Source organism: Lissotriton vulgaris, chromosome 2_2 (assembly GCF_964263255.1).
Source record: "Lissotriton vulgaris chromosome 2_2, aLisVul1.2, whole genome shotgun sequence".
NCBI lineage: Eukaryota > Metazoa > Chordata > Amphibia > Caudata > Salamandridae > Lissotriton > Lissotriton vulgaris.
The window spans coordinates 316,198,167-316,216,613 of record NC_141688.1 but is presented as its reverse complement, the minus strand read 5'-3'; the positions used below and the strand labels follow the sequence as shown (position 1 = coordinate 316,216,613).

General features: G+C 46.6%; 1 protein-coding gene across 1 annotated transcript in view; it reads left to right on the top strand.

Annotated features, from left to right (window-relative positions):
- AMBRA1 (autophagy and beclin 1 regulator 1) overlaps positions 1–18,447 on the top strand; it is a 962,358-nt gene that overhangs the window by 119,146 nt on the left and 824,765 nt on the right. The window contains exon 6 of the mRNA XM_086959655.1: positions 17,703–17,769. Coding sequence (XP_086815781.1) covers positions 17,703–17,769 — 67 coding nt within the window. The remainder of the gene's footprint in view (positions 1–17,702; positions 17,770–18,447) is intronic.

Here is an 18,447-nt window from a genome sequence, read left to right as displayed (position 1 = left end):
GAGCGAACAAGCAAAAAATTCTGCGAAGCAGCAACATTTTGGGCAATTTCGTGTTCTCCGCGGAACGCAAATTACCCAAATTCCGCGAATTCTGCAAGCGTAACAGAATTTACCACCCAGGCCTAGTTAGTTCACCAGTGAGTTCTGCCTGTCACGTTTTCAGGCACGGTTGAGGTCTGCCCAGTTTTTGTGGTGAATGTTCTTGATTATGAACCATAGTTAGACAGCAGTGATTTTCCTAGTAAAAGTGATAAAAAAAATCAAGACTCTATTAAAGATACAGGGGGGAGTATTATAAGCATTTTCCTTGTATCTGTTCTCACTTAGCAGTAAAGCAAATTATTTTCGAGGAAGATGGAAGGTGCGCTTGTTGTGGAGTCAATAAAGCAAGCAGAAATCTGTTCCAAAAGTACTACTTTTATTCCATTCTTAAAAACTGGCACACAGCCAACATGTTTCGTTCCCAATTTTGCCCGAGGGAACTTCGTCAGGGCTGAAACATCAGTGAAGCAAATTATCCCGATATATTCAGAAATAATTATGATGTTATGTTGTAAAATTCAAATGGAGCACACTGTCACCCAATGGGTTTCCTGGAACTAGGTAGGGATTAACTAAAGACTGCTACAGGCCTAAAAGTCATGTTGAGAATGTCAGACCTCCACATTTTCATTTCCAAAAATATGGAACCTTCAAAATCAGCTTATTGGAAGAACAATGTTGTCTTAAGGATATGTATCTGTTCAATGTGGCTACAATAAATGTCACATATATAAACCTATGGATAATAAATAGAACCCAGAAAGAAGTTTGTGTGGGATACATCAACTAGGTTGTCTTTCTCAAAGGTACACTCCTTAAGCATTCCATGACCTCCGGGAAAGTCACTTAGAGACTCAACAGGGTGGCAGGCAGAGGCCAACAGCATGGTCCCGTCCAGGTACAATTGCCAATGGTCAGCTTGGCAGTTGCAGGAAAAGGCCTCTTGTAGCTTGTTGTGTCCCTATAGCTTTAACACTTTTGGAGTCCAATACTTTGTCCCAGGTACAAGAGGGAGAAGGTTCAGTCCATCAGTGCTGCTCTCAGGTCATAGATTGCACATCCAGTCTTCTGTTATTCCTCAGGTCCAGGAGTGTCTAGAGTAGGTCACTGGAGAAGCCCCATTTACAAAAGAAACAATGGATGAAATGCTGAATAATGCAAACATTTGCCTCCAGTCAAATAGATCTTGGTTTAATTCATCATTTTTTTGCTCGCCACCCCACTGCCAGGCCAGGTCTTCCCTGGACATGAAACAAGCATCATGGGGACCGGTTTCAGGGCATCACCCCGACTAGCTTAATCTAGTGGCGCAGTAATCACGAGACCAACTTGTAGGCATACCCTTTACACTTGGGGTGACAAATGCAAAAAGAATAATTGATTGACCGAATGTTGAACAATGCCATACATTCACCTAAGTAGGGAGATCTGGGCCTAACCCCTCTTTTTTTTGCTCCCCATTCCATTCCTGTTTAAACCCATCCCTATGCAAATTAGTCTTGACCCTGTTCCTCATGTGAACAGTCCAGCCCGAACTGCCAGACCAGGTCCTCCCTGGACCAGAAACAAGCATCCTGGGACCGGTTTCTCGACATCACCCCATATCAGCCAGGCTAGCTTAATTCCTGCCCCATTTATGCCTGTCATGAGCTAGTGTATAAAAGGTCCCTGTGCCACTCCTACCCACTTTGGCCATTTTCAAGATGGCGAAAGTCTTCTCTCATACTAAACTTGGTCACTAAGGGTTGTGGTTGTGTATGGGGAAGTGTACTAGGGTAATCCTAGTGTCCTCCCGCATTTAACACTTAAATCCAGTTTCGGTCAACCACTATACCCACAGTAAACACAGAGACAGATGTCTGTTAGACTTAGTCGAAGATTTTGTTGTCAGATTTGATTTTCCCATCGATGAGCAATATTCGTTTTTTCATGTTTACCTTCAGGCGACATTGTTGAAGCAATATAAGTGTAGCTTAATTTTAATGATCTATTTAGATCATTCTTATCAGACAGATTCAAACCATCTCAGCGCTCTAAACAATTAGCCACTTATCGTTCATTTAAAATTAAGGTATGGTCAACAGTGTAGTAAGCGGCTGACTGGTTGATTTTGGTCTAACTTTCAAAAGAGTTTCCCAGAATACCAGAAAGGACTGGGTATAAAGCAACAAAAAAAGAGACTTCTTTTCTGTGTAACTAACTTTCTATTTGTGACCCAAAGGTCTACACACTAATATGACCTTTTAGTGTTAAATTGTGACACGGACAATTGTATCTGCACAAAACTGGGGTAGCTTTTTGTCTCTCAAAATTTATTTTGATTGTATTAAAAACATATAAATTGATTTGTTACATAACATTTTCTAAAAACATATCATCAACAAATAGTTATCTAATACATACAATAGTAACTACAGATGTTCCAACTCGAATGAAAAACAATCAATGCAGAATTACCATATCTTATCACATTTAATAAGTGATAACGTTTGAATGGGAGTCGGTAGGAATATACAGTTTGAATTCTCTTGTCCGAACCATTTGGTGCCTGCAGCATGTTTCCCCGGTTACATGACTAAGTTTAGTTGGCCTTTGCGTATTCCTTCCAGACAGCCACACAATAGAGGGTCTGGGTGTTGGCAGATGGGCCATCCTAACTTAATGAGGTGGCCGAGCTGTCACCTGGCACACTTGCACTTGAACGACTCTGCCTCAGTTTACACATAAAGGAATCCACACTAGCCTATTGTGCTTGCATATAGACTGGGACCAGGGCAGGGAAATTCCAGACACCTCTGTAGGGGAGAAGATTCCAGAAGTTTCTCCCATTTCAAAGTGGGCACCAAGTATAAAAGGGGACCTTCAGACCCATTCTTCAGATCATTTCTAGGCCTGTGGAAGCTTTGAAAGAATGATTTCCTAGCTGCTCTGCTTTCCTGCTATTCCACCTGCAACAAGGAGTGATGCCATTAGGAAGTCCCACACCCATGAAACCTGCACTTGGACTCTGCCACTGTGAGTCCTAGCCCGCCAAGTAATGCCTTGCCAGTCCTGGACCCTTGGAAGCTGCGATAAAGGTGCTCTGCCAGCCCAGCAGTGGCCCTCATCAGAAAGGACGCAGCACATGACAACTAGACTCGGACCTCTTCTCGCAACCCACATAGCTCCCAATTGTAACCGATGCACTGGACTCGATCCTTGGAACTGCTGCTGCACCCAGTACATAAGGTATCATTGTTGTTTCACTGGCTGTATCTCAGCCCAGAGTGATGCCCTGCCATCTAGATACACACTAATGGTGCAGAATTTGGTATTGGGAGAGTTGGTTTCGAGGTTGTTAAAAGATGGCACCCGTTTTTACTGTAGAGTACGATTACATTTAGTCTAGCAGGGTCACATTGGAGGTTGATTTCAACCTGGAGGTTTTCGGTTTACTTCCGAATACAGAGAAGGACTTTCCCCTTTAGCCGCACCCCCTCCCCTTCTTTTTTCTTTCCGGGGATTGGGGCGGGGCCTCCACGCGACTTGCGGGCAGCGATCCGGTACTTTACAGAGCACTCGCGTTTTCGGTGCCTGTGGAGTATCGCTGCCCAGACTGCCGATGAAGCGGGGAGTGGACGACTGCCTGATACCTCGCTTGTCTTGCTCTAATGAGCGGGGTGACTCGACATTCTTTGAAGGGGTTATATGTCGTTACCACGAATTCCGTTGCAACGCATGCCTTTTCCACGCATGCGTTACCACGGAATTCGTTTTCCCCTCATCATCTTTACCACGTCGTTCTTACGTCGTAAAGAGGAAGCGGAAGTTTATTCCGCTTCCTCTCTTACAACGATGTTTTCTTCGGCACGTCGGGATCGTTTTTTTATGGGGGGGGGGGGGGGAGACCCCCCTCAACCCCCCTTTTTAATCCTACGTTTTTTTTTTTTGTTCGTGGTAGTGACGATCGTTGAAGGCATACGCGTTGGAAAGATGTTTACGTGGTAAGTGCCTCGTTGTAAACGTTACGCGTAGTACTGCCTTCGTTGTTAATGATGTTTCCCCTTTGAAGGTAGGTGTGGGCCGAACCAGTGGGGATTTTTTGTACATTGCGGATTGTTACATCGCAGGTTTTGCTCTAATAAGCGGGGCAGCTGGATAGTCTTTGAATGGAGCAGTGGGCCAAACTAGTGCTGATTTTGATGTGATATTCAGTGTCTTGTACTGCTAATCTCCAATTTCTCAGAAAACATTTTTTTCTATAAAATGAACTGATGAGTTTTGGTGCATAGGTGCAATGAGAATTGGTTGATGAGGACTACAGTGGGACGAGAAAGGTATAACAAATATCCATATCCATCCACAGGTGCGTTGTCATGTGCTGTACTGTGTCCAAAGGTGGAGGCTCATTGCTAGCCCCCTTGGTGTGTTGCTGGAAGGACTCCACCTGACAACCACCCGGTAGTTATGGCAATTTCTGAAAGAACAGAAAATGAGTTGTGTTGCATTTTGAATTGTGTTAACGTAAGACAACCGTTCACAATGTTTGTTTGTCTTTGGCACTAGCATTCCTTTACTTATCAACCATTACAGATTTTAAGCATCAGTGAGGTGGAGATGCGTCCTCGTGCCCTGATGAAATTGCCAAAAAGAGTTTGGGCAATGAAACATGTCTGCCGTTCAAGCTAAGATGGTCTAAACATGCCGCTTTTTAGTTGAGTATGGACTCTATGGAAATAAAGTATGTACGGAATCGATATTCACCTTTTTTACACAACGTGGTTTAGATGTACAATAGTTGAAACTATCATTTACATGCCAGTATTAAAATATTCTTAACCACTTCACATGAGTCTAAGAATTAGGTCATGCATGTTTCCTTTCTGTCAAGAAAGTTGCCAATGATGACAGAACTATCAAACTGGTGAGTACCAACCAGTAGCTCCATGGGCGGTGCTTACGTGAGGCACTTTCTGACTTTTCTCACACATTTTCTCTTTTTGGTGGGGTGAGATCTGTTGGGGATGGCTGTAAATTCTTAAATGAGGAACACTTACGGGGTAAGCATGACTATATAAATCAGCATAGCCATAACTTTGGAGAATTCAAATGCCCGTCATATATAACTTACAAAGAATATGATGTTTTCCGGATAACCAGGCTATTTGTGTATGAAAAATTATTCTCAGTGGGCCTAACTTGGTCCCTGTATTCTGCCCGCTCTCTATCGTGATCAGCTTGAACTTGTGAGTTTGTCCTTCTCTGGTGCGACCAGGTAACCACAGTTGGTGCTTTGTGATTCTAGGAGCTATTTTTTTACCTAATTATTTAAAAAGGCATATCTCTGGTTTCACAAATTAGATTTTGTCTCATTTTGTTGTCAAATAGTTTATGAAATTCTAATCTATTCTAAATCGGTGTGGGATTTTTCTTGTGTTTTCACTTTAATACTATTTAAGTGCCTCATAAATACTTTGCACATTTTCTTTAAGTTATACCGGACTGCTTTTATGCCAAGCTACCAGTAGGTTGGGCACAGATTAATTTAGTGACTTTTTGTGTTTCACCTGGAAAGAGATTGTGGTTGTTTCTTTTAAAGGGCTAGCACCCTCTCAACCAATTCCCCAATTTCTCACATTTATCATTACTAATATAATAACTTTCTCAGTAATTCAGTTGGATCTGAAAACCAGCATTTCTGTCATCAAGCACCTCGCTAGTAGGAATAAAACTATTTTACACAATAAACTTTTGATGCTTTAGCAAAGACTTGGAGAAGAGCAATATGTTGATAGCTAGATAGAGGATCAATGGAATTAAATAAAAATGTATAATAAACCTGCAGTACTACCCTGGGGTGTCTAGGTGCGCAAGCTTGCTAACCGGACAATACTGGTTAGGAGGCTGGCCAGAGTGTAGAGACTCCTACAGGTTGAAAAGCCAGGTTTTTGTTTTTTTCCTGAGGCAGAGGAGGTCCGTTTCCTTTGTCCGGAATAAGGTAAGGCAGTCCCAGAGATGGGAGGTGCTGCCAATAAAACTTCTCCCGCCTCATTTTGCTATTTTTACTCTAGAAACCATGATTTTGCATGTTGATTCTGAGCGAAGGTATCTTGGGGGAAAATACCAACGAAACCAAAGCTTAAAAGCTTGTGGCCCTTCCCCATGAAGAGCACTGAAAGCAGTGCACTGGGCCTTAAACTGTACGCTTTTCAATAGGTAACCAGTGGAGAAGTGGAAGGGCAGTTGAGACTCATTCTCTTTTGGAATTACCAAGTAAAAGGCGAGCAGCTGAGTTCTGTAGGACCTGTAGCTTATTGGGACTTTTTTTCCTTATATGTACGAAAAGAGCATTTGCATAGTCCATTTTTGAAAGTATCAGAGAACGGAAAATACAGTTTTCTACAGGTCTTTCGGAATGAAGGGAAAGATCTTTCTTAAGTTTCATTATCACCTTCGACGCTCATGACGAGCTGAGCTCGTCATGAAACAATGGGAATCACGAAATATCAGCACAGGAGGAAAATAACACTAGCATCGATGGTGTTAAAAAGAATGAGGCGGCATACATGGTTGCATTTACGTGCCCTTCAAAGGTCAGTTGATTATCAAAGATAACTCCGAGGTTTTTTACCTTCGTAACTGGCAACTGAAGCTTGCCAGGTTCAGGTGGCCACCAGTCTTGGGACCAAAAGGAGAGATCCTTCCCAAAGAGCAGTACCTCGGTCTTGCCTGAATTAAACCTCAAGCCGTTTTGGGCTATCCATTTTCCGATCTCCTGCGTACAGTTGTAAATAACGTTTTGCTGCCTTTGAAATATTAGATGATGCTGAGATCATTAATTGGGTATCATCTGCAGAGGTGACTGCAGAGAACCCAAAAGATCTAATAAGTTTGGCCAAAGGGGCTACATAAATGTTTAAAAGGGTTGGTCTAAGAGACAAACCCTGGGGAACGCTGCAAGAGAGAGAAGGACAAGGACTTAAAACTGTCAGCTGCAACAAACTGAATTCCGTCTGACAAAAATGATTTGACCAAAGCAAGGTCTTTGTCTTTTACCCCAATATCCTCCACCCTATTCAGCAGCATTTGGTGGTTGGTCCAGAGGTTCAACACTGCATTAGCCCCCGCATTCAACGTCAATCTGATCTGTTCTGAGACACTTATCAATGCCAATTCTGTATTGTTATGTTTCCCTAATCCGAATTGGCAAGGCTCTAGGTGGCTCTGGTCCTCAATGAAAGTTGCCAGCTGTGAATTATTTGCTTTTTTTGATTAGTTTTGCCAAAAGGAGGCAATCTGGAAATGGAATGGTAGTTCCCAGGATCTGAAGGTTCTAGGTTACTTTTTAGGTCGAGCAGACCTAAAAAGCATGCGAAGCATGCTTTGTCTGCAAGACATCTTTTGTTGGCGTGTTCCGATGAATGTGAGACAGGGGATGTGCACGCGCTTTCCATTGGCGTTTTCACCTCGTGGGCGCGCACGCCCAGCCCGGCGCCGTGCACATCTCCTGTTCTCAACATTCAATGCAAGTCAGCTTCTGGCCATCGCGCGCGTACACACACAGCCACACTCAAGCGTGCGCACACACACATGCATGCACACACACAGACACACACACGCACGCATGCACACACAGGCACACACACACACACACGGACTTACGCGCGCGCACACAACACCCTCCCTCCTCCCCCTACTCACCGGGTTTCTCAGGCTCCTCTCGTCCCGCGGTGGTGGCGGCATTACACACGGACACATTCATTTTTGGTAGGCGCCAGGGGATTAAACAATTTGCCCACAATTACAAGATGTAGAGCAGACGCACTACGCCGCATTCAAGGTCTCTCTAGCACAACAGGGATCTCCTGGAAGTCCGCCTTACGTCACAGAACGTACTCGCTCTCCCATTGGGCGTCCTCTCTCACGTCACATTGTTCAAGACCTATCCTTAGCCCTGTTCTTCTAGGCAGTTGAAACCGGCTGGGACTGATCCAGTAGGACGGCGAAAACCGGGCGGCGCTGTGACCACTGCCCGGCATGGAGACTTCTCTTCCCCCCCCTCACTCCCCCCATCCCCGACACCGAGTGCTGGCTGGGACAGAGGAGGCATTATCCCACCCAGGCCAAGAGCATAGTGGGATGACTGGCTCCTTTGGAACCTTGGGAGGGGAAGTTATAGGTACCGGTGTGCTGTAGTGCGTGTACATGTGCGTGGATTTTCCTCCTGTAATGCACCGTTTGCTCCTCTTGTATTTTGTTTGCTCACGATTGTCACTTTTTCCTCCTGTAATGTAACGTTCGCTTTTGTAATTTGCCTCTCAACAAGTTTTGAAATGTTGACAAACAAAACTTGCCTAGTGCGAGATGAATTATCACTGTTTTGCTGGTCAGACAAATCAGCGCTCCTGGATTGCCCTGTACACTACCGGTACTCTCCCCAGCCAAGGAGCACGGTTTGCCCAATGTAAAATATAGAGGCCTCTCCCACTAATGTACACCTGCTATGTGCTTGCTGTTAGCTCTCTCCCCTGCATCCCTCCGTTACCGTCTCCATTACCCCCCCTCCCCCCACCCCCCCCACTAGTGGCGTAACAATAGCCCCCCACACCCCAGGAAGGGGGGCAAACTCACGGGGACCAGGCTTTAAAGCTCCTAACTGGGTGGGGGCTCAAGTTTCCTTGCGCCATGCCCCCCCCCCTTGTTGCAGTCTCCCTCGTGTATTTCTCTACCACTTCCCCTGTGCCTTTTTCCTCGTGCCCCTCCCGCTCCTCGGTGCATTTCTCCAATTCATCTCCAACTAACCCGCTCTACATCTGTTTTTTCCGAATATTAAAAACACAAAAGTGTTCCACACGTGTTTATTTTTATTATTTTATTGACCAATCTAAGTACATAGCCAGGGCTTTAAGTGAGATGAAAAACCTGGGGCGGGGGGGTCTATCAAATGTGCGTGGTCCATATAATTAAAGGCGTGGCTTATCAACACCTAAGCTAATTAGTGATTACCAGTGTGCCTCGCTGGTATTTTGCTGCTTCTGTCTTTGCATCGGGATATATAACGCAACAAGAATCATTATACAGATAACAAGTTAGGACTATTGGCGTTGTCAATGGGTGTCAGTTGCATAAGATAAATAATCAACAACTTTGGATCCGTTGTAAATGATATTGAAAATGCTTCTGTTCTGAAGTGATGAGACTGGGGAAGAATTATAACGAGTCTCTTTGAAGTCTCATCACAGGCAGGGGAGGGCGGCGCTGCTGCAGAGGTACGATTTGTTTTTCACCCTGATGGTGAGGGACCAGTCTCATTTTTTCTGTATTTCTCATATGCCCTGGTTGTGTATGAATAGGGTTGCCTTTGTTTACTAAACACTACTCATTTTATCAGTGCCAGGCTTGGGCCTCCGAGCTAGCGTTCATGAAAAAGGATACTCTGCTTAAGATCTCAATGTGTCAAGTGCTTTCTGCGGAGATGGTTCTGCAGTCTGCATGTCTAAATTCCATTGAGTAAGCCACCCGTCCTCTATCACTTCTATTCAATTTAGTTGTAAAACTTGTTTTTTTTTTAGTGAGTTGCTCGGCCGGTACAATGTCATTGTGCTTTAAAAACACATACTGATATATTTGTTGTCATTGTTAGAAGGCCACCCAACTCTATGACTTCAAATGCCCACGGGATGAAGGTGAATAAGCGGACAGTGACACGGAGAAATATGGAATTCTGTTTTTTTTTTCCCTGACCACATAACCGCCTATTTTGCAAAGTAAACATTTTCTCTTGGTATTAAAATAACGGATGTTTATTTTTATCCAACTCGGTAAATTTTTTTGATCTTGGAAGGATGAAAGGCTGTACGTACCCACCGGTATTTGACGTTGTGACCATGAGGTCAAACACTTATTCCTAGATTGGATGCATTAGCCCACTGAACAATCTACCAGACCGTGTATGTGGAATCCCGGGTTAAAACCACACCAGAGTCATACCTAAGGCCGAGTATGACAAGAACTAACTGCAGCGGTTTTAATCCTTTGATAATAAATATGTCCAGTTCAGGCAAAACCAGCTGCTAGAGTAATGTAGCCTCAACTGTACATGTCGGGCAGGCCATAAGCAAAATACCAGTCACCCTGACATGCGCAGTTCAGTTAAGAAACCCTAACTGCCGGGTGCCAATAAACAACACCTACTAGTAAAACAAACATTGGCATCGCCAATAGGTCTCGTTTTTATCTGTCTCTCTCAATTACTTTTTTGTATTTGTCCCCCCCCCCCCCCTCTGCGTTTTCCCACTGTTCTCTTGTAATTTTAAAAACATTGTAATGTATGTTTCCTTCCCTGTACATGCCAGCCCACCTACCACGCCTCTCTGTCATGGCATCCCCTAACAGTGACATCCCCTCTTGTGTGCATATCTCTATCTGCGTGTGTTTTTTGCTGTGTGCGCGTTTCTGTATCCGTGTCTGTGTGTGCTTCTCTATGTGCGTGTTTCTGTCTCTCGGTGCACATCTGTCTCAGTGTGTGTGTCTAGATCTGCGTGTATTTTTTACCTTTGTTTTCTCACAGGTACAAATGCAATAGGTCTCGTATTTAAGCGAGCTTAAGCAATTAGTATTGTAAATGACAATGCCTTTCATTTAACTGTTTTAAAAACCAAAACCTAATAAAAGGCATTGTCATTTACAATGCCAATAGCTCAAACTCAAGTAAATGCGAGACCTATTGCATTGCAAATGCTTGTTTAATTAAGGGAAGAATGTAAGCTTTCTTCTAGACACTGGGACATTTTTCTGACTTAATCATAAGAATAAAAATTTCTGTTAGGTGTTCAGAACTAGTGTCTGCTGTTAAATGAGTTGTTTTCGGAGACCATGGATTCTGACGAGATTCTGACTTTTGTTTGCAAGAGGATGGTTTTAGTTTGGTACTGAGAAAGTTCAGCAAAATAAGTTAAATGGACCTTACGTTCATTATTAATAATTTAGGAGTCACTGTGACATTCATTATTTTTAATTTGGGAGTCATTGTGATCAGTCCGAGGATCAGAAGAACAAGCATTTACAATGCAATGGTTTCGCCTTTGGAAAAGTTTGAGCTATTGGCATTGTAAATGACAAAATTTGTATTTTTGTGTTGGTTTTGAAAACAGATAAATAAATGGTATTGTTATTTACATTGCCATTAGCTTTATCTCTCTCGAATGTGAGACCTATTGTACCCTACGGATGAGCTCAGCAGACAGCAATTACTACCACACACACACACCCAGAGCCACACACACCCACACACCCAGAGCCACACACACCCACACACCCAGAGCCACACACCCAGAGCCACACCCAGAGCCACACACACCCACACACCCAGAGCCACACACACACACCCACCCAGAGCCACACCCACACACCCACCCAGAGCCACACACACACCCACCCAGAGCCACACACACACACCCACCCAGAGCCACACACACAAAAACGTCCCTAGTTACAGTTTAACCGGCTTGTAAATGGCTTTGTACTAATGGAATATGGTAATGTAACAACTCACGCTATGATGTTTCATTGGGTTCTCTGCTCGTGAAGCATAATTCTGTCCTCAGTAAAGTTACTGGAGCGTTCAAAATACCTCGATCGAAATCTCACGATATCGTAAAGAACTACAGGATGACGTCATCGTTATTCCTCCTGTAGTTCATTCTGCATGCCCTGAATATATTTCATAAATGATTTGAAACCAGTCACAAAATGTAGTAAAAGTAATTAAATGGCCAGTGTTATTAAAGCCGATTGTATATCACCCAGATCCGACACATATCCCTTGTTAGAAAAGCTATCGAGAAATGCATGAAAAAAGGGGGGAAGCTACAAAATGACGTCACCCGGTGTCGTACTGTAGTTGTTTCAAGGGGATAGACCCCGAAACCAAATATAAAGTGTAAACTGTGTCATCTACACAATGTATTTGTGTTCATCTTAATTCTGATACATTTTAGATTCACTGGTATGGAAAACTGTGCTGCGGGCTAGGCTACTCTCACACCATCAAAAGGACTGCGAAATGACGTTATACGTCGTATTCCCGTAGTCTTTTGGATAGAAAATGCCGTGTGTTTTATACTATAGCGTCTGAAGAACACAAAAGTGTAGGGAAGGAAACGCTCAAGCATTTTGTAACCGGAGTCCAGATTTGTGAGGCCCAGGGTGAAAATTATAATTTGTGACACCTATTGACACATATTCTTTTGTTTTATTATTGCCTCCTCAAAACTACCACATCGAACGTTGACAACCCTGCGCCTCCCCATGGGGTTAGGTGCCTTGTGCTGCTTTCTGGCACTGGCACCCATTGCTTAAACCTGGACGCCCCCGCAGTCCCTGTTCGGAGGAGTACTCCTCCGAACTTATGCCAAGTGCTCGTTTGACGACCTCCTCGTTCTATTAGGGTCACGGAGTGGCCGCACCACCCCCATCTGGAATTGACGGCTGAGAGGCTGCTACTTAACCCCCAGATCATCCCAAGGCATTTATTCAACGATTGCGGGCCAAGGCCGCTGGCGGCCGGCCGTGGTCACAAAGCCCACACCAACCCCTCCATAGCTGCCCGCGCCATGGCCCCTGTCCCTGGGGCGGTGCACCATTGCGGATGGGGCTACGGCGCGCTCCCCATGACTGATGTCGCGTGGCAGTGCCAGCAGCTGCAATCACTGCGGCCTAGCAGCGGACGGTTAACCCCGACGCCTCCCCTCAGGCGGATCTCGAGTGTGGCTCGGCCGCCCTGTACACCCATCTGGTGCCACTGGGCGGGGAGGGGGGCGCATGGATGCACTCACCGTGCAACTCGGATTGGCACAACATGGTGTTCCGATAGTTGCCCAAGACCCCATCACAATAGGCTCACCGCATTCTGCCCCTCCCATGGCAGTTCTGCCATGACCCCAGCACTGCCTGTGTCTAACCCCGCAGCGGGGACGGGGGGGGGGGGCCCGTATCGGAATCACCGCAGGTGAACGACGGTGCAAGGCAGGCCCTCGGTGAGAAGTAGTGTGGGTGAAGCCACGCGGAGCCATTTGGCCCGAGACTCCGACCCACCTCCCGGACAGCCAGCATTAAGACCTGCACACAATCGGGCGGCACACTGCTAAACACAGATAATGCGTGCTGTGTTATAAGCTGCAAGGTGATCTGTGAGGGGGGGTGGGAACAAAGACAAGGACAGCGGGAGGGGGGACGGACAGCGGGAAGGTGGTCAGGAAACAGCCAGCGGGACAGGGTTGGGTCTCGTGCTCCAGCTGTTTCACTTCCTTTTGCAGCGCTGCCGTGTCTACTGAGAGTCCTGCCGTCGCAGCCTCAACGTCCGTTATTCATTTTGGCAAAGTCTGCCCGTAGGAATGTTACGTCCGTGGAGATTGTACAGATGGACATTTGTATTTGCTGCAAAGTGGCCATTATGTCCTGCAGTGTTTTTTCTTGTCAGACTGCGAGCCCGCCTCCGTTTCTGGTGGTTAAGAGTCCTTCTGGCTCGGTGTCTCCTTGGTGAAGGCATATTTGTTCAGTCTGTTGGTCTGGGGCACACGCGGGCCATGTCCGCCCATGTCGCCGGGATCTCCACAGATCCCCTCAGGGCCGTTTACGGGGCAAAGGACACAGTAGTCTTCGTTCCCTGACCTCGTGAACCCTGTCCCTGTTGACGTTCGGTCTTCCGGTTTTACTTATGCAGTAGTTTGAGTCGTCTATCTCACTGTTGTCCCCGACCCTCCGTGTAATCCACCCGTCCGGATTCTATGTCCAGTTCTAGGATGGCGTGTTTCTCTCACAATGGCGCAGTGTGCTGCCAGTTCACCTTGCCTATTACTGGTTTGTGTGTTTTCGTGCCCCAGCGGTAACAGTCCCTGATTCAGAGCTGCGCTTAGCCTGTAGGTTTGGGCCCCGGTGTATGTGTTTTAGCCCTCTTGGTCAGTGCAGTGATCCTCAAACAAAGTCCCAACCCTGGGCCCCCGTATTCCTTCCTATCTCCAGGGCCCATGGAGCAGAGCATGGCTACTACTGCACTCAGGAGTGTCTTTGTCCGCTCACATCCGCCTCCTAGAGCAAGGAGACTGCCGCAACGGTCTCTGTCAAGGGTTTATTAAATTTCATATGCGGGGTCCCCTCGCAGCAGTGTCATGCCGGATCTCTAGGGTCCTCACAGACGTTGCCGATATAGAGGTGACTGCAGTAGTTTGTGGCCGGGCCTAGTCTAAGCACGGATTTATATGGCATCTAAATTGCGTTCGGCGTGCCTCTGTGCGCGGTGCGGCCCACCCGGTGTGCCGCTGAGGCGTCAGGTTGCTGCCTGGAGGCCCCCCATCGGGAGGCGAGTGTTGTTCTGGGGCTTGTCTCGTCTCCTGCGCTCATGTGGGCGTTTCCGCCGTTGGTCCTCTGCAGCTGCTGGCTCAGGGGTTTCGCAGTCTGATCTCTATCCGGAGCGGGAAGGAACTCTAATCCCCGGTCTCCCCGCAGGGCACCGGCCTCAATTCTATTCTCGGGCGCCGCAGCAGAACAGCAGCCCACACAAACTCAGTTTCTGCGCCGGACGCTACAGGACATCAACAGGAGTCACAGCCGTCTTGTTCCCTCTCAGTCACTGAATTAAATACAGGATTTTCGGGTGTGCTCGCCACCGGTCAAGGAGCTCGCTCAGGCCACAGCCATCTTCGTTGGCTGCTAGGGGCCCTTCGCGCCTCTAGCGCGTCTCACCGCAATGCTGTTGGGAGGGGGGATTCCCTTCCAGGCGCACCCCGCGGCGAGCGCTCACTAGCGCTCCAGCCCGGCCGGTCTCAGGACGCTCCTCCGCCCGCTCTCGGTTCTCCAGGGAGCAGCGGGGGGCAGAGACGGCAGGCCGGGGGCTGGAGCACTCTTTCAGGTCCCTCGGCGAGGTCAGGTCAGTCTTCCCCGGGCCCGGCGGTGATCGCGGTGAATTCTCGGCTCCTCCAGTCGAGCGGGCCAATCCAGACACGGCAGAACGGGCGAGCCTCCAAAGCACCCGGGAGTCAGCCTATGGCAATTCGGCTCCCGGGTCAAGCCTGCGATGACGCTCCTCGCCCTAGCCAATCACCACACGGCAACAGTGGTGACGCTGTGCCGCACGGGCCAATCCCGTCGCGGCGTTTGGTGAGGGGGCTCGGCTCTCCCGTCCAATCGGAGAGCAGCGGGCTCGTTTTCGGTCGCGTTGGTACCAGCAAGGTACGGGGCCCTTCGTCGGGGGTTTACTGATCCCGGGTCGCGGTGGTGAAGCTGCACACAGGTTATTTTAGTGCGCTCTGCTCGGGGAAGGCTCACAAACCTTCAGTCTGCACCAAACACGTGTCGATGAACACGGCGACCTCACAGCACGGCACAGCAGCCGGTAGGCGGGGATCTGCTGTGGGAGGGGAGAGGGAGGCGGGGATCTGCTGTGGGAGGGGAGAGGGAGGCGGGGAGAGCGGATCGGGATCAGCTGCGGCTCGGGAGGCGGGGGAGAGGAACGGACGGCGGGAAACGTGCACAGGACAGCGAGGAGGGGGGAGGGGGGACGGCGGGAGGAGGGACACGGAAGAAGGCAGGACAGCAGCAAGCACGGCCCGGCCGGACCAGATTCGAGGGCGTTCCCGGCGTCGCGTGACGTCGCCAAAAGCCAAAGAATCTCGGGAACGCCCCCGAGTCTCCTCCGGCCATGACGGACGCCTCTCTGTTCCAATGGCTAGCCTCCATTTATGGAGCTAGCCAATGGGACAGGGGGGCGTATTCCAGAGTCCTTACTGTAATCAAGAGATTTCTCTGGAGGCGGAGCCTAAAGGCTCCGTTCCCCAGCGAAACCTAAAAAAGATTAAAGGCAGCCTTGACCTTATCTTGAAAAAAGGAAGCCAATGAATTAGAGGTTTTGGTCCATTCCCGAAACCCCATCTCAGGAGGTTTAAATAACTGTTTAACAGTTGCAAAAAGTTATTTTGTTGAATTTTTCGTTACTTCTATCTTCTGAGTGAAGTATTTGGATTTTTGGTAAAAAATTAAATTTTTATGAGGCTAAAATACGTTTGTATTTCTCTTTTTATGAATGCTCATAATGACTCCTACGTTTTCTTTCCTGCCTATGACCTGCTTGTTTAAGCAGTTTATTTCAAGAAACAGTCTTGACTCAAATGATGAGTTAAGAGTGGCCAACAAAGGTATTACTAAAAATTATTTTAGAGGTCAAATAAGCCAACTGGAATCACGTGGAGAGGAAATACTGATTTACAATCATCGGCGAGTTATTAGCAATTCATCAGTGGGTGTGGATTGCGTCGAGGAAGTAAGAATTTCTTGTCTAAAGCAACAGAGGGAGAAGATCCTTGGTGACATTTTCTATAATGGTTTGTATTGTAGAGAGAAGATGATTAGATCATTCTCCACCGAAGGACTGACAGGCCTATTGAGCAAGTGAGGAGGGGGATTGTGACAGACTTGGTGTAAGTGCACAAAGAAAATGGAAACTAGCAGGGCAATGACAGAGTTAATTTGAAGAATTTTACCTAGATTGACTAAATCAAGAAAATGACCTGCTTTGTGAGTGGATGAACTTGGTAATTGTTTTAGAGGCCAAGATGAGTGAGAGCTTTCATGTAGTAGCCCCTTGCAAATTGAAATCACCTAAAGGAATCCGAAGTGACTGAGTAGAACTTAAAGAAATAAAGGTTTTGGTAAAATCTTTTTTTTTTTTTTTTCTTTTTTTAAAGCTGAGAAGTTTCGAGGAACACAATAATCCAACATGAATGGGAGTGAAAGGATTAGTGGGAGGATATTTGAAGTGTCAGACTTTAAGATCTGAGAGCATAGGTTCAGTGTTGTAATTTTAGGCCGAACAGCCGATAGCACATGCCCATGAATGCTACAATATTCATTCTCTTATATAAAAGGTATATTAACAGGCAAACCTTCAGCCCATCTCATTTTCCACAGAACCCAGAAAAGATGGTTACATGGGGACTTCTGTCTAGCAGGGAAAAAAAGGGTGCCCGGAGATGTCAGATGAGTGGTCCCCCTTTTGTAGAGGGGGTGGTTAGAGTTGTAGGGCCGACGTATCTGCAGGGAAGTGTTTCTTTTCGAGTCAAAACATGTCATTGATCAGTGCTTGCATGTGTGAATGAATTTCTTGTCGGTGTTGGTCAGATTGTTGGTCTTTCCTTATTTTTTCAATATTTTTACTGATGCCTTTTTATATTTTATGCCATTGTTTAATCCACGGAAGTTAGTGGAACCGTTTTTGGAATTTAATTAAATAATGTATTCTAGATTAAATGTGTCAGCTGGATTGCATAGCTCTGAAATATTCCAGGTCCCTGCTTAAATCTTTCATCCGGAAGACGATTTTGCTCTGCGTTCTTGAACTTGTAGTTCTTTTTTTATTCCATTATAGAATAGACAAAGTCCCAGAATGCAAAGCAAAAAACATGGAGTAGGTGACTTCTGCATGGATTTAGGAAACTTTAGAGCTTCCTTGCACACATTTAAGGCTCAGCAGACATCTCAGTTCATAGCACTTGAGATAAAAGGCCTCTAAGCATCTCAACGGGCGCAGGGAGAGGGTGGTTATCATTTGTGGCTGGATGGCTTTTTTTTATATGGTATTTTCATTGATGGAGTGTGCCGATGTAACGATGTGTCTCCTTTCCTTGCAGGCTGGTGAGATTCGACCCCCTCGGACACTCGCTGCTCACTGCCATTGTTAACCCTTCCAACCAGCAGGTACAGTGATTGACAGGCCTATGAGCCCTTCATGCATACTGTAATCCCCCATCAGTGACTAATTGTTCGAACAGCCACAGAAACTGCTGTGTAGGGGCTAGGCTCAGGGGTTGTCTTCAGCAGTCCATAAAGTTGTAGGCGTTTAACGTGTTACTTGTCTAGTACTGTGTGTCCTGCCCCTGTCCTGCTGCCTGATTCTATTGCGCAGATTCTGAACTCATTACCTACAGTGAGTGCCTTCCAGCTGCAGGTGAACAAGGAACAAGAGCCAAGCCATGGTCGGATGCTCCCGTTTATTGTACCAATGAAGGGAGCCCCAAAGTGCAACAGGTCTTCCTTCCCTTCTTTTTTTTTTTCAGAACAAGATTTTATTGTGTTGTTGAGAAATTGCAAGAAAAGTACAACACTCCGGGCACCGGAGAAGCTGTGAGCATTTAGATTAATAATCATATATATGCAATTCAAACAACAGTTTACAATAAAGTAACATTCCTATGTCCCCCCTCCCACTCCCCCTACCCGGATCCCCCCCAGCCCCTTGCACAGCGTCTACTTGATCTACAAACAAAAAGCATATCAAGAAACATTCAGTGTGTAGTCCCCTTCACCCGGGATCTACATTCAATTGTCCTGCATCAGCATCGTGTGCACTGGTGGTTTCAACAATAGTCCTCTATA